The sequence below is a fragment of the Moschus berezovskii genome, chromosome 24 (genome assembly GCF_049115385.1).
Source record: "Moschus berezovskii isolate FMDL1 chromosome 24, NW_MosBer_1.0, whole genome shotgun sequence".
Classification (NCBI taxonomy): Eukaryota; Metazoa; Chordata; class Mammalia; order Artiodactyla; family Moschidae; genus Moschus; species Moschus berezovskii.
In genome coordinates, this window is record NC_142483.1 from 24594985 (window position 1) to 24612152 (window position 17168).

The 17168-nt window shown below is 40.3% G+C and overlaps 1 protein-coding gene across 14 annotated transcripts in view; it reads right to left on the bottom strand.

The window, feature by feature from the left end:
- Window positions 1–17168, bottom strand: part of MAGI1 (membrane associated guanylate kinase, WW and PDZ domain containing 1) — a 663463-nt gene that overhangs the window by 15721 nt on the left and 630574 nt on the right. For 7 of the 14 annotated variants that reach the window (XM_055414266.2, XM_055414267.2, XM_055414273.2 and 4 more), the window contains 4 exons: window positions 14676–14767; window positions 12142–12334; window positions 8628–8921; window positions 5446–5649 (listed from right to left, as the gene is read on the bottom strand). In XM_055414266.2, the coding sequence (XP_055270241.2) occupies window positions 5446–5649; window positions 8628–8921; window positions 12142–12334; window positions 14676–14767 (783 nt within the window). The remainder of the gene's footprint in view (window positions 1–5445; window positions 5650–8627; window positions 8922–12141; window positions 12335–14675; window positions 14768–17168) is intronic. The other 7 variants (XM_055414268.2, XM_055414274.2, XM_055414276.2 and 4 more) reach the window with 3 other exon arrangements.

The window sequence follows — 17168 nt, forward strand, 5'->3', positions numbered from 1 at the left end:
TCTATCTTGGGTTTCAACTTATCTCCGTGACAAGTGATTACCATTCTAACCTTGCTCCCATGTTAATATCCTTAGCTGTTACAGAGCCACATTAAAAGGCCAAGCAAATAGACAACGGATACAATCATTCCATTCATACATATTTTAATGCATAAACACATATGTAATAAATACCTGAAGGAAGCATTTGAAAATTTAAATCCCATAAATATTTGAAAAGTGTGGGGAGACTGTTAAAATGTATATGATAGAAACTCTGTTCTTCTTGCCTGAGTATATGCTATCATATCTACAGAGCTTTTTACTAAGATAATGAAACTCTTTTAGGCCTTTGCCAAGGAAATGGCACTACCTGTGTCACCAAGCCTTACTTCCTATACAAGTAAATACTTTAAGTCAGAGAGATGTGAAGTACAAAAATAGACACATAAACATGTATAACTGAATCACTTTGTTGTGCACCAGAGATTAACACAGCACTGTTAAGTCAACTAAACCACAATAAAAAGAAAAAACAAAAAAATTAAAAAAAAAAAAGAATTCGGGGAAAAGAGACTATATTTAAATAATGTCTATTTTTAGTATTTATTTATTTAGGGTGCACCATGGGGCAAGCAGAATCTTAGTTCCCCAACCAGGGATTGAACCCATGCCCCATGCAGTGGAAGCATGGACACTTAACCACTGGACCTCCAAGTAAGTCTCTAAATAATGTATTTTTAAGTTCATAAATATTTCCATTAGTTTGAACTTGATTCAATCTGATGATTCCATGACAGCCTGGCTCAGCCAGGATCTGCCCTGTCTGATTAGTATCACTCAAATCCAGACTTCACAGGGTATTTCTATAGACTCCAGTAGTAAGAGGCATGTGTGCTCTGACTTGCCAGAATTCAAGTTCAAATTCAGTATATTAAGCCAGTCTGTAGGCCTTTCTGTGTCACCACGATAAACTTCCTATCCACCTGTCCATCTCTCACAGGAGAAGAGGCTCTACCCTCACTCTACCTCCCAGCCTCTTCCCAAAGGCAGTAAAAGCTTAGGATGGTGAGAACTCCCCTGAACACGCCTGAGAACTGTGAACAACACAATAGTGCCCAAATCAAGGGGGGTCATGTTTCAGAGCTTTTGTTGGAGGGGGCTAGCAGAGACAGAAAGGTGAGAGGGGAATGGGAGAGGGAAAGTGAGGAGAGAAGTGAAGCTGGAGAATCAGGTGACTGATGACATGAAGAAAGAACATGAGCATGCTATTTCCCTGGGATCCAGTTGACTATGATCCCATGCTTCCATTGCAGGAGGCATGGGTCAGGTTCCTGGCTGGGAAAGAATGATGATCCCATATGCCACAAGGCACAGCCAATGGATAGGGAGTAAGTTCCCAGCATGGCCCGATCAAGGGTGTGTCGTCTTTTTTTTTTTTAAATTTGATCATTTTTTAGTTAGAAAACTAAAACAGTTTGTAGTAAGAAATTTTAAAAAATGGTTATGATGCCTTATATAAAATAGAAGGAAAAAAAATATAAAAGTGACTTGGGGACTAATGCCAGGTATGGTTTATTCCTTTAAACCATATATTAATATTTTGGTTGTGAATTTCATTTAGGGACATTCTCAGTCATTAAGTACATGTGATCTCTCCTTAATTCATGACTCCATTAATAGTTAATGGGTTATCTCTTAGAGGCATCTTTGAATACACATTTTGCAAATATTTATCCTGAATTGAAATATGACTGACATGACAGGATAAAATCAGAACACACAAGTATTCAACGACAGTGTGAAAATGATGACTTCAGTTCAATCCTTGTCTGATAAAAATAACCCCCAATAACTGTTAAAATTGCTCAACCATGTTGTGATATTATTTCAAGACTACCTTGCTTTTTAAGTTTCCCTTTGAGGAACTATGCAAAGAAAGGATGTTAGTCTTCAACTCTACAATGAACAAGTAACTAGCCCAGAAACTAAAGTGTTTAGCCTCATCTCCTCCAAGTTTGGTCAGCTTATCTCTTTCTGTCTGACTCATAAGAGTGCCTCATCCTGAAGTGGCTCCTTGTGTTTCTGAGAAGAGTACCCTGAACAAGATGGATTTCTAAGAGTTCCTGAGCCACTCTGATGAAGGACTTCAGTTTTTTAATGAAGATCACTCAACAAAATGTCTCTGGGCTGGTCCATTAAACACTAGAGAGAGAGACTGAAGGAGACCAGAACTTCCTGACATGGAGAGAATGCCTTCCTTTTACCTTACAATCTACCATGTCCAGCACACTTTTATGAAGAGGAAGTGGATCCAGCATGATTTTCTCTTCATCAGATTGCAAAGGTCACTCTCTGTTCTATAGGTTTTTTAAAAATCCTCATGGATTGCTTCAGTATCTCTCCAGAAATCTAACCCCCTTGCCTTCATTCTAACTTCCAAGATGGCAATTTTTGGCCCCACTTAAAAGATGAATATTAGAAATCCACCCTCTGCCAGACTTGATTCTCTTTACCTGCACAAAGATGAGTATTAGAAATCCACTCTCTGTCAGACTTGATTCCCTTTACCTGCACTTTGAAAATGACAAAGTAATTGGTGAAGAGTTTTATTATCATGGTGGTGAATTCCTGAAATATCTTGTGATGAAATCACATCCTCAGCAGCACATCAATCCTTAACTACACTGTATCAACGTTAACATTTACTTTCTTCTCACCAAGATGGCCTGTGATAGTTCTATTCAAATTTTACATTTGAAGGACTGCAGTTTTAAAAAACATCTTCTTATTGACAAATGTTATTGGATAATCTATCTCGCTTTCCATCTTTTGGTGTTCAGGTTCTCAAAAAATACTTTCCCTTGCCCAATATTAATTTAAGTCAACAAGTATGTGCACAGGAGTACAAGTTGCTTCTGCATATTTATCTTTCCTGATTGTGAATTCTTTTCTAAGCTCTTCCCTCAAGGAGCTCTTTCTTTCCTTCCTTCCTTTTTGGACATTTTCATTCCCACAGACTAACCAACATAGACTCAGCAAGTTATATCCTGTGTTCATTTCTTTTGAATTAATTTTTTTAAATCTCAACCACAGCATAGAGATAAATGTATCTAAATTTATATACTACCATAGGCTCTCTCCACCATTTGTCACCAAATTTTCCTAGCTCCTTCATCTTTTCCATTAGGAACCTAGGTTATATCATCTTGTGACCACTTTCCTAAAATGTAATAGCTTTCCAGAGTGGTGATTTGGTAGAATGGACTCTAGACCAGATGGTAAATTACTAACCATGCATTTGAGGCAGGCTGAAATAGACCATCATTCAAGGAGCTATTTTTTCCCTCCACATTTGGCAGCGGGTATTTCTGGTACAGAGTAACATCCCTGTTCTTAGAACTAACAATTTTCAAATATTTATTGTTTAGTTTTAGACTTACATCTTCTGAAATGCACAGCCTATAGTACTCAAATTTTAAACTAACATGGCTCACTTTCTAGCAATTAGTAGATAAAAATGTTCATCTGGTGAATTACTTTCAGATAAAACTTCTGATTTTCTTATTTTACAGATCAGTGGCATAGAATTTTATAACACTATCACCATAAACCACAGTTTTCTCTTGAGAAATACCCACTGACTTTTGGAATATATTTTATTTTATAAAATATATAGTAAGAATGAAAAAAAAAAAAAGACACTGAAACATTCTGGGAAAAGTATCACTTTTTTCCCCAAGGGCAAAGTCTGCTTGCTGCTGCTGCTGCTAAGTCACTTCAGTCGTGTCCGACTCTGTGCGACCCCATAGACGGAAGCCCACTAGGCTTCTCTGTCCCTAGGATTCTCCAGGCAAGAATACTGGAGTGGGTTTCCATTTCCTTCTCCAATGCATGAGAGTGAAAAGAGAAAGTGAAATCGCTCAGTCATGTCCGACCCTTAGCGACCCCACGGACTGCAGCGTACCAGGCTCCTCCATCCATGGGATTTTCCAGGCAAGAGTACTGGAGTGGGTTGCCATTGCCTTCTCGGAAAGTCTGCTTAGAAGGAAGTTATTATATAGGACTTAATTCTCTGAAGGTTCTTAGAGACATTAGTGTATCAACTCCATTTTTATTAAATAATAATAAGTAAAGATAATATAACATAATAAGTATTATATAATATATATAATATAGTACATAAGAATAATAAAGTAAGTACTGATATTTTTTGCTGGAAAACTTTTGGTAGTGGGGGCTGTCCTGTGTACTATAGGATATTCAGAAGTGTCCTTGGTCTCTACCCACTAGATTATCAGTTAGCACCTACTCCAGACAAAGCCAAATGTCCCCTAAGGGGCAGAATCACCACTGTTATAAAAGAACCAAAGATCTGAATTGAATCAATCAAACAAATAAATAAGAACAGGCCTAGTTTAATGGAAGCCTGTCAAAATATTAAAAATACTGAGGTTTTTTGTATTTCCATACAAATTGTGAGATTATTTGTTCTAGTTCTGTGAAAAATATTGTTGGTAGCTTCCTCTGTTCATTTCTTTGCATTTGTGCTTTTTTAATAAAATTCTTTTTTAGAAATAAAAATAAATAAATAAATCTATGGGTGGAAAAAAAAATATTAAAAAAAAAAAAAAACACCACACAGCATAGGTCTGATATTATCTAAGACCGGGTGGAGCATGACCGATGGTGGTGGTGGTCTGTGATGACCCAAGGGGTAGAATGGGGAGTGGGTGGGAGGGAGGCTCAAGAGGGAAGGGATATGTGCATACTCAAGGCTGATTCACACTGTTGTAAAGAAGAAACTAACACAACATTGTAAAGCAATTATCCTCCAATTAAAAATAAACAAAATGAGACACTAAGAAATATAAAAAAAAATAAAAATAAAAATAAAAAAAAATAAAAATACTGAGATTTTATTCTTTCTTCATCCACATGCAAAAGTTAGAGACAAATCATATAGCACAAATTCTAATAACCTATTAAATAAAAAACATGGATACATTCACTTACTCTGATTAAAAAACAAAACAAAACAAAACAGCATTGGCTCTCCATTGTCCTTCCATAGGTTTTATGATATCATCATACTATACACTCAGATTTTACATTCCTGTTTTTCAAAAAATCATTAGTAATTTCCAGGTAGAATATCAGGCAACTTTTACCACCTATACTCAAACTATTCTGTTGTTTTAAAGACAAGGGCACCACAGCCAAAACAAATTGGAAAGAGTTAAAAATTTTCTGATATGTTTACCTCTGTAGCAAGACAGGGTCCCTGGGCAAGAGGATGATGTCAAGAAGGTGAGGTAAGATTTAGTAACAGTGGCTCATGAGTGCTTGATGGGTATACTCAGAGAGGGTCGGAGAGGACTGTCTCTAAGTCGACACTATTCTGTTACACGAGCATCAGAGATAGTAAGACCGAAGAGACAGACGCACACAGGAGGTATACTTTACCATCCCCAGGGATGATGCGGAGGGTCACTGTGTTGCCCGCTTCCTTGATGAGGTTGACAATGTCAGAGTGGGATTTGTTGGTGATGGAACATCCATTTACTGCCAAGATCCGGTCTCCTACTTTCAGCTTGCCGCAGCGGTCAGCAGGGCTCCCCTCAATAATCCGACCTATTTTGTGAGGCATGGCCACACATGCATTGCCTGCTTTGATAGTCAGTTTTCATTTTTTTTTTTAATGTTACATGGGAATAGAGTGAAGGGAGGAGAAAAAGGGTTGAAAAGGGAAAGAGAAGGTTAAGTGTTAATTAATTAAAGCATTAAGCAAATGTTATTAAAGGAGAACTCTGTGCCGAGGGTCAAAACATTGGCAAAGTTCCGGGCGTTTGTGTAAGAAGTTACAGCCCTAAATGATAGTTCATTGCTGCAGTCCTTTCCCGATTTAAAATGAGGGGGGACACCCCAGCTTTCCTCTTTCTATCTGTGGCAAAATTTGGGATATTTAGCAATTTCCAAAGATTCTCAAGAGCCCCCAAAGTTAACTTGCTGTGGGCTTATATGGGGACTTCAAACATGAAACCCAGAACTGGGATGGAAGCTTTTGCACATTCTGTGTTCATGTCACTTCATTTTTGCCAGATGTTGCTTAAGCTTCTGCCAATGTTTTGTTCTTTCTCCATTTAGAAAAAACAATCACTGGGTGTCTAGTGAGGTCAGAGAGTCCACCAGTGCCAAAAATCCAATCTGAAAACACCTAATAGACAAACACTTAGACTTTCTGCCTGCTATCCAGCATGATGAAAGCTTTAGCAAAGGGGCATAATTACAAGATGAGCCAAGAAAGCACCCAACCTTGACACGCATTTTTCCTTTTATGACCTTTGCTCAATCAGCTGCTCTCATGGGCTTTTACAGAAGGGCCCAAATGGCTCATTAGCTCTGAAATCCTCTTTCTTCCTCATAGAAATCCCCTCAAAGCCATAAGAAAATCTAGTACATACTCAGACGAAGGACAGTGATCTGAAGCTAGGTTCAAATCATTCCTCAACCCTTTTTTTTTAATCATTTCCTTTGTCCTCCTCAGTTACTACACAGCTCCGACAGGAAAAATCAGGAAAAGTGCATTTGAAGACAAAAGTTTATTGTGTGCTCCGAGGCACTTCATGTCACAACCAAGAGTGGCTGGTAACTTTTAGAAGAGAGGTGGAAAATAGGCTTTGAGGCCTGATCTAGGGTTTCCAGATACTTGCATACTGAGTTGTAAACTTTCTTGGGCACGTCCACTGATTTTGAGAGTTTGTCTTTCTGTAAAGATAGTTACATGGTTGAGCCATCTTTGGGAAAGGGTGAAAAAATTAACATGGGAAACCCTGAAAGAGAAGGCTCTTCCATCCTAATTCAGAGTGTAAGGATAAAATGTATGGGAAATGAGCTGCAATTCCTTTGAATTTCAGCATATTTGCCTGAGTCTGTATCACTGGATGTTAAAAGTTAAAGTTAAAGAATTTTTCAAAAGAGAGTTAAACAGTCTTCTGGAAAGCAACAAGCAGGTGTGGTGGAAAGCCTCCATACTCAAATTCAAGGTCTTGATTAAGTTTAGCCCATCTCCAAGGACAAGTCCCATGGGAGAGGTATCATACAGCAAGTGGGAGGAAAGCTCTGCGCAGCTCAGAAGAGAAGTCACATGCAAGGTATTAGGGAAAGTTTAATTTGTCCATTGTAAAAGTTGAAGAAAAACAATCAAAGACCAAATTGTGAGTGAAGACATTCGATATTTGTTAAACAACACAAAACTTCCCACCAAGACATATCTGTTGTTTCATTCTAGAAGGAGAAACTGAGAACCCAAATTCTGAGAATATCACCGGGTGCGTAGGGACAAACTGCAGATCTGAAGAAAATAACTTGAGATATCTTTGTCCCCTCCGCTTTTCTTTTTATTTTTAAATTGGGCTGAAAAGTCTTCAAAACTAATGGAGAAACAAACCAAAAAACCACCCTGCCTCGAGGTCAAGTCACCCACCACCTACAACATGCTGTGATAATGCTATTAACAGAGCTCACAGAGGCATTGTTAGTAATGGGTGTTTGTTATTGCAGCCGCACATGCACAGACCTCGCTTAACGCACTGTCCCCTCAAGTTTGCACCTTAAAGGGACATGACTTCAGGTGGAAGCAAAGTACCAAGATGACATGGAGACAAACGGCGTTGTACCAGGGCAGAAAACCAACAGGATGGAGCACCTAGCTGATGTTAGCCAGCAAGAGACTTGGACCACTGGTCCTCAGACTCCTTGTGGGTAGGTCATTTGGAGACAGAGCTGAAGCATGTTTCAAAAACTGCACAGCTCTTCCCATCTCCCATCGTATTCCATATTAACTAACAAATGTGCTTGGGAAAAACAACAAATCCATTTTATTTAATGAAGGTGGATCTTAGTTCCTCGAATCACCTGGCTTCCTATCTGTCTCAGCCCGTGCACCCTGTAGAGGGTTAACCTTGTGAGAGGGTGACAGTTTGTTTCTCCACTCTCTGCTGACACCCCCAACATCTGGATGAGATAGGACAACCACCCCTGCTGGAATTCAAGGGCAGTGAAGACAAACAGCTCTGCACTCAGATTTTAATTAGATTCTCCAACAGGCAACGGTAAACATATTATTTTAAATTAAAATTTTAAAATTTCAGATGGAGATAGGTAGAGTAGAGGAAGGACACAGATAAGATGGAAAGGGCATTGCATGTATATATTTTACTCCTCACACTTCTGTTTTTCCCCCCAGGCATTTATTTCTACAACCATATGCTTCTTTTAAAAAATGCGAGACCTTCTGAGACAACTGCTATGATTGATACCCTGCTCAGGACCTTGCAAAGTTCTCTCTATGGAAAGAATTTCTCACACTTTATCCTGTCAAGGGGCTTCTTTGCAAATTTCACCTATGTATGAAGTTGTCTGCCTGTGAACGTGCCATCAGAATGGAAGCTGAAGAGTTAAAAAAAAAATCCCAACCTTCAGGAGGGGAAAAGCTACCCAATAAAGTCCGTCCCCAATTAAGACTTTCATTACCTGAAGCAGAAAGCATGACAAGCGTTTCTGTTAATGAGATTCTGGCTCGTCTTTCCCTCTCCAGAGAACAGTCACCCCAGGAAGTGCTGGGAAGCAGAAGTGACCACACTCACCGAACGTTGTGCCGGCCTCGGGCCTGCTCACCGACGACACGATGACAAAGCCGAAGCCCTCGTTCTCGCCGCGCCGGATCTCCACGTCGTAGGGCTGGACCACCGTGCTCACCACACCGCTGCCGCCACCGCCGCCACTGCCGATGCCACTGGTGCTGCCACTGCCTGAGCTCACCGTGTTCAGGGAGTTCTGGCTGCCCTGCGGGGTCCGCTTCTCCTCTGTCAGCGAGGCCGGCTGGTTGCTACTGTGATGGGACGAGGCTGGCGAGGGCACCTCGTTCTCGGTTTTGGGGGCTGTGCAAGAGACGCACCTCTTGGTTACCTGCCTTTGCAAGAAATGTGCCCTGTCACCCTTTCCTCCTTCCCCCATCCACTTCACAACCAAATCAAGAGAGTGACAGCGATGACAGCACCTGGCCTCATATAACTGAGACACAGGAACTGAAAACCACTCTGATAAGTATTTACCATTCAGGATCTGCAGGCATCGATAGCATGGGAGAACAGAGGGGACACCCAGAGTCTGTTACATTTAGGACAAACTGTGTATCAGCATCTGTATTTGGACTCAAATCTGCAGCAAGACTGGCCCACTCTGAAATATTTCCTGCTTCACAGATCGAAAAATGACCCCTTGACACTATGCTAAGAGAAATAAATCAGACAGAGAAAACAAATATTGCATGGTACCACTAACATGTAGAATCTAAAAAATACAACCAACTAGTGGATTAACAAAAAAGAAGCAGACACACATACAGAGAACAAACTAGCAGTTATCAGAGGGCAGAAGATGGGGGCAGGGGTGTAAGAGGTACAAACTATTAGGTATAAAATGAGCTATAAGGATATATTCTACAGTGTGGCAACTTAGCCAGTATTTTATAATAACTGTAAATGGGCTTCCCTGGTGGCTCAGATGGTAAAGAATCTGCCTGCAATGCAGGAGACCTGAGTTTGATCTCTGGGTTGGGAAGATCCCCTGGAGAAGGGAATGGCTAACCCACTCCGGTATTCTTGCCTGGAGAATTCCATGGACAGAGGAGCCTGGCAGGCTACAGTCCATGAGGTTGCAAAGAGTTGGACATGATGAAGAGACTTTCACGTCATTTCACAAATGGAGTATAACCTTTAAAAATTGTGAATCACTGTATTATACACTTGTAACATATGTAATATTGTACAGCAGTAAGACTTCAATGAAACCAACAAAAACAACCCATTGAAGGAAGCGTAAGATGTGGCCTACCATCTTTGCCTCAGAGACATATCTGCGTTCAAGTTGTCATTACCCTCAAGTCACATTTCTGCTCAGCTTTGCAAACAGTTTTGCTTCTGCTTTTCCCATCAGAGAGACTGTAAGTTGACAGCACCATTATGTCCCTACTGCAAGATTCCTGACAACACCTGTCAGAGGTATACTTTGCTTTTCTTCCCAGCTTCCAGATGGCAATGATCCACTCTGATCACACAATTGAATACATTAACCTCCCTCAGAATTCATTTCATCAAATTCCAGTTTTATTGCTTTATCAAGTGACAGAGTAAACCACTCCTGCTGCTGCTGCTGCTAAGTCACTTCAGTCGTGTCCGACTCTGTGTGACCCCATAGACGGAAGCCCACCAGGCTCCCCCGTCCCTGGGATTCTCCAGGCAAGAACACTGGAGTGGGTTGCCATTTCCTTCTCCAATGTGTGAAAGTGAAAAGTGAAAGTGAAGTCGCTCAGTCGTGTCCGACCCATAGCGACCCCACGGACTGCAGCCTACCAGGCTCCTCCATCCATGGGATTTTTTAGGCAAGAGTACTGGAGTGGATTGCCATTGCCTTCTCCTAAACCACTCCTAGATAGCCACAAAAGTAGGTGGGACCACTTATTTTTCATGCCAAAAGCAAAATATGGGTTGATTTTGGACAGGACTACTAAATTTATTCCCTAAAGCATCTCCTTTCTTAGATTTCATTTTATGGTAGTAGAATATATAGAACCTAAAACTTATTATTGTAACCATTTTAGATGTATACTTCAGTGGCATTAAGTACAGAAACACTGTTGTACAATCATCCCCATCAGCTACCTCCAAACTTTTCATCTTCTGAAACTGAAGTTTTGTATCTTTTAAACACTAATCACTTTCCCTGGCAACTAATCACTAATCACCAACCCCTGGCAGCCACCATTCTTTCTGTCTATACATTGACTACTCTAGGCACGTCATGGAGGTAGAAGCATACCATTTTTGTCCTTTTGTGACTGGCTTATTTCACTGAGCCTTATGTCTCTTCAAAGATTTAATATGTCTTTTTACCCAAGAGCTTAAAAACCCCGATATTTAAGATTTAAAAAAATAAATCTGAAACAAACAAAAATCTCATTGCTCTATTATTTTTATTTGGACCAGTGAAATAAAAAGTCTTCAACTCATCTCACAAGTCATTTCTGATTGCTGTTGGATACATGGGACATATTGTTATCCTGATGCCATAAATGAGCTCTCAGGACATAAATGATTAACACTGCTTTCCATGGTGGCAGTGGGTAGTAGGACTCTCACACTGGACCCTGATGTCTTAATTCTTTTGAAATTAATTATATATCATTGAAGTGAGTTCTACAAAATTTTCCTAAACAAGGAGCCAGTTGATTTTACTTGATAAGTAGCTGTTTCACTAGTACCATAGCTATGGAGAATTCATAAAATTTCATGTCATACTTTTTCAGTATTTCCACTGATATAACACAGAATTTCTTTCTGCAGCATTCTGGGTTGTCTTGAATACTTGGAGGTGGGGGCTGCCAAGAAAGGTGATGATGAATGTGAAAGGAAGACACTCAATGGACTGTGTCAAAATGGCAGACCCTAACACAGAAGTAAACCATGATTCCCAAGGACGGCAAGAAAGGAAGGCTAAAATCAGCAGGCAGTTGGAAGGAGTAGAGGATTGTCAAGGGTTTTACAAAACAGGTTATATTTGGGTTGAGAATGTATCGGACTTCCAGGTGTAGAGGAAGAAATCAAAGATAACCTAAAACTGGCTAGCCATATGGCTTTCTTATAGAGAAAAAGTACAAAATTAAAATAGTTTAATACATATGACTGTCAACAACAGAGCAACTTTTGTATAAGCTTATTTGGCAGCATGAAACTGGTTTTTGCTCTCCTATTTGGGTGCTACAATTCACCTGTCACAGTGACCTTTTTCGTTGAGAATTCTCATCAAATGAAGACGATGACCAAGTTCTGGTTGGCAAGGGGATGGAGGGACGGAATGTGTATTCAACTAGCCTTCTTCTAAAAGCCGTTACTGGATATGCACGCCTGGCACATTAAAGTACTTTTGAGTGACAGTAGTTTTGCAGGGTTTTAGAGAAGCAAACCATCTGGAAGTTCTGTGCTTAATCACATTTGCAAACACTTGCTAAAATAGACGGTTGAGGAGGCAGACACAGGAAGGGGGCCTCTTCTGTGCATAAAGTGACAAGGCAACGTCTAAAGGAATGAATGAAAAACATACCCGCAAACACCACTTTACGCCGCACTGTTAGATTGACGTGGCCTTGCTTGGCGGCTTGTTGCATAAGCTGGACCACAAGCTGGTGTGATTTTCCAATGACTGGTGTCCCATCCACACAGATTAATTCATCCCCAGACCTCAGACGGCCGTCTGTATCAGCAGCACCCAGTGGTACGATGTGACCAATATAAATCTGTTGAGTAATTAGAGGATAGATGAAACACTAACTTTTTGGTTTACTATTACAGGCACACCTTGGTGATATAGTGGGGTCAGTTCCAGATCACAGCAATAACGCAGGTATCACCACAAAGCGAGTCACATGATTTTTTTTCCCCAGTGCATATAAGTTATGTTTACCCTATCCTATGCTGGTAGTTTAGACTTCCCAAGTGGAGCTAGTGGTAAAGAATCTGCCTGGCAATTCAGGAGACCTAAGAGAGATGGATTCAACCCCTGGGTCAGACAGATCCCCTAGAGAAAAAAACGGCAACCTGCTCCAGTATTCTTGCCTGGGAAATTCCATGGACAGGGGAGTCTGGTGGGCTACAGACTATAGGGTCACAAAGAGTTGGACATGACTAAGTGCTCACACAAACACAGATACTGTAGTTTATTAAGTGTGCAAAAGCATTATGTCTAAAAAGGTACATCCCTTAATTAAAAAAAAAAGTGTTAAAAAGTGCTAACCATCATCTGACAATGGAAGGCTGGTACCAAACTTCAACTTGTAAAAAAATGTAATTTTTGCAAAGCTTAATAAAACAAGGCTTGTCTGTGTAACGATGTCCTTCACATCTCTAAGCAAAATTCAGTCCCTTCATTAGTGTATGCATCCATGCCCTTCACTGGGTTCTAACTGCTGTGCTAGGTGGTACAATAATTCTTAAGTGGTGGAAAAAAAATAACTTTTTGTTGTTTGGTTCCTTGACATTTATCTGTGATTTGCTGATAACTCATTCTTTTTTACCCTTTGCAGAAATCAATCATTTTACTCCCTTCTTGGGCAAAAGTTTTCCTCCTTTTCCATCTATCTATAAGACTTCTATTCAGAAAATTCTGCTAAGTATAACAGTAATACAACTTTTCTTTAAAGGTCAGCATGTGCCTAGCAATAGGGAATACATGATAAATACTGTTAAATGAAAGGGTGAATCAAGCAAAGTCTGGTTGGGCATCCCTATTTCCATAGTCTATAGCATTGGCATGCAGAGAGGGTCTTTATATTTAGTGTCTTGGTATTGTTATATTAACCAGTCACTAAATTTCACAGGTGGCACAGTGGTAAAAATCTGCCTGCAATGCAGGAGACACAAGAGAGACGAGTTCGATCCCTGGGTCGGGGAGATTCCCAGGAGAAAGAAATGACAACCCACTCCAGTATTCTTGCCTGGAAAATACCAAGGACAGAGGAGGCTGGCGGGCTACAGTCCACGGAGTTGCAAAGAGTTAGACACAACTGAGCGACTGAGCACATCACAAACTTTAGCTAAAACATCTGTTTTCCTTGCCTTCTCACTAGGTAATAATGCACAACGGTCTTTACATGACATGTATCTTTTACAAAGAACTTTGGTAGAAGAGTGGTTAAGAATATGGACTCTGGAATCACAGCCTTTCCAGTCCCTCCATTTACTAACTCTGTGGTCCCAGGCAAGATCACATTAACCTTTCTGTGTCTTTATTTCATGATTTGAAAATGGGGGTAAATTCATAGATTTGATGCATACATGAGAAGGATATATGTTAAAAGCCTTTAGCATAGCAACTGGCACATAGCAAGCACACAAGAAATGATAACTATTTTTATTGTGATGAGGAAAATTTGAACAATACTTGTCTTTAGTTCTTTTTTCCCCTTTCAAAAGAATCCCGTGGTGGTCTCCTCAATGGATTCTAAAGATGAGGCCCGGAGAGATTAAATGTCTCCTGATCCTTGTTCAGGGTTCTTTCTCTTATTTTGTAAAAAGAGTGGTCCTACTTTCTCTAATCTCTCATAATGCCTTGTCAAGTGCCTTCTATGTCCTAGCTACTCAATATACAGAGCCAACGACCTGCTGGCAGATTTAACAGAACTGGCCAGAAGGATCAGGCCATTGTATTCTCAGTTGATGTCTATTCCTATTTTGCTTTTTTTGGTTTCTGTTTCTTTGATAGGGAGCTACAGACGCTGCAGCTGCCACCCTCCACAAACATGAATACACACGTTATAGAAAGGATCTGGTCTCTTCTTCCTCAAGACAGAAAGAGCTCCACAAAACCCAAAGAATAACTCCCACTGGTTAAGATGAAAGAGCCAGAGAAGATATATATATATATATATATATATATATATAACTGAGTCACTTTGCTGTACAGCAGAAATTAACACCAACATTGTAAATCAAACTTCTTTTTTCAAAAGATGAAAACAGTTTTGGGTGCACCTAGTGGGACTCGAATCTTGGTGAACTATCACTGTTGCCAACTGGTTTTGAATTCTTAGAAATTAGTACTGTGAGGGACAGGATGGGGCAGGGAGACAAGAGACTCACAAGTTCCCCTGGTTCATTGCCACCCAGAATCCTAAATCCAAATCCAGTCTCTTTTCTCCAGAGGAAGATGTCCTGTTCTTGATAATCTGGAACTGCAGAGAGGGGAGAGGAAGAGACAGATTATTTTTGTGATAAAAGGAATCAGAGCCCTAAGGGGAACATAGTGACATGACCAATACTGACGGTGCTTGAATGGATGACAGTTTCCAAACACAGACGAGCAAACAAAATAATATGGACAGGTGAAATAAAAGAGGACGGTGAGCGAAAATAAATGGTGGGGACAGTCATTGAGCCTGAAGTGTTGTTTTTTGTTTTTTTTCCAAAGGACTAATCGCTGTTTCATAATTCCTAATCAAGAAATTATCCCTGATAAAGGCTGCAGTCAGCGCTTGCCACTTTCCTGGGTATTGTTGCAAGAGGAATTTGGTAAATTAAAATTATGCTCTGCACCACAAAGTGGGTGCCCATATCTGAGAAAGGAGTTCATGCTAAGTCAGACTGACCTCTGATGCGGAGGCTGGGGAAGAGGATTCAGTAGACCTGCTGCTGCTAAGTCACTTCAGTCGTGTCTGACTCTGTGTGACCCCATAGACGACAGTCGACCAGGCTCCGCCGTCCCTGGGATTCTCCAGGCAAGAACACTGGAGTGGGTTGCCATTTCCTTCTCCAATGTGTGAAAGTGAAAAGTGAAAGTGAAGTCGCTCAGTTGTGTCCGACTAGCAGCGACCCCATGGACTGCAGCCCACCAGGCTCCTCCATCCATGCGATTTTCTAGGCCAAGAATACTGGAGTGGCTTGCCATTGCCTTCTCCCAGTAGACCTGTTAAGTGCCGAAGTTATCAACTGCAAGATGAAAAAAAACAGCTTATGGCAAAAACTATTAAAAAAAAATCACTTCTGTTTTTCCTTAAAGTAATCAAGACTAGCACACTGATAATATGATCTGTTTGGTCATTTTTGCCAAATGAATTACTCTCAAACATCCTAATATTTCCCAATTTAGAATATTTATTATGATTTCACTACTATTACCAAAAAGTAGCCAGCCTTCTATATCCTTAAGATCAATGGTGACAACAAATTGTTCTATGTAAATGAACTGTATTTCATCACTAAATGAGTTTTTTACTCCATGATTTGCCTATTATTTCAACATTGTAAGTACTAATTTATTATCCAATAACCTGATATTTCACTTTCAAAATGGAGTAATAGTTCAGGGTTTTGAAATGGAAATCTCATTTTTTGTTTAAAGAAAAGTAATTTTCATAAGAACGTGCTTACTGTACATGAGACTGTCCTATACACCATTATGAAGAAAAGCTGAACACCGAAGAATTGATGCTTTTGAACTGTGGTGGTGGAGAAGACTCTTCAGAGTCCCTTGGACTGCAAGGAGATCCAACCAGTCCATTCTAAAGGAGATCAGTCCTGGGTGTTCACTGGAAGGACTGATGCTAAAGCTGAAACTCCAATACTTTGATCACCTCATGTGAAGAGCTGACTCACTGGAAAAGACTCTGATGCTGGGAAGGATTGGCGGCGGGAGGAGAAGGGGACGACAGAGAATGAGACAGTTGGATGGCATCACCGACTCGATGGACATGAGTTTGAGTGAACTCTGGGAGTTGGTGATGGACAGGGAGGCCTGGCGTGCTGTGATTCATGGGGTCGCAAAGAGTCGGACACGACTGAGCAACTGAACTGAACTGAAGGTAATAAAAAAGGGTTATTCCTATTTAATTCTTACTTAATATTTTAGTGTATTTGTAGTGTGTTTTATAGTTTATAAAATGACAAATCTTTTATTTAAAGAGAAAAAAAATAATTTAGTGGCTGTGAATCCTAAGAGATTTTCAAATACTGCTCTGCAGAATTTCTGGTTTCTTTAATTCCTTGGCTTTGGGGTTGAAGGAGTGCATAAATACTAAGAATTTAGTTTCCACCTTCTCTGATTTTGTACAGTGGGACAGGGAAGAAGAAGGTGGCTGTTCAGATTCCAAGCAGGTGTTAGATGTCCCATTCTGGGGACTCACCCATAAGCTTAAAATGTACAGTGAGTGAATATGCCAAGAGAGAAGAAACTAAATGAACAGGTAAATACCAGTCAGAGGAGTCTGAATCCAGTATTTGTGCTTGAGCTACCTTAATGCTGTGCTTTCAATGAGTCTTCTTATCCAGCACCTTTTTAATATAATTGTCGGGGCTAAACTGTAAGACGCCATGGTACATGGAGTTAAGCTACATCACAGTACTCCCAGAAACACAATTGGAGAATGATATTTTCTTGAGTGTGCTAAGGAAACAATATTTGCTTTCTGTTTGAGTAGCTGGCTAAAGGGTATTTGCTGAAATAGCCTCATTGAAACAACAAATTAAATCAAGTTGAGTCTCCGTCTTAGGTTCACTCAAGCAGGAGGATTATTACCAAAACAGACCATGGGTGCTTTCCAGCCAACACAAGGTTCTTGGCAGAGTCTGCCTGAAAAT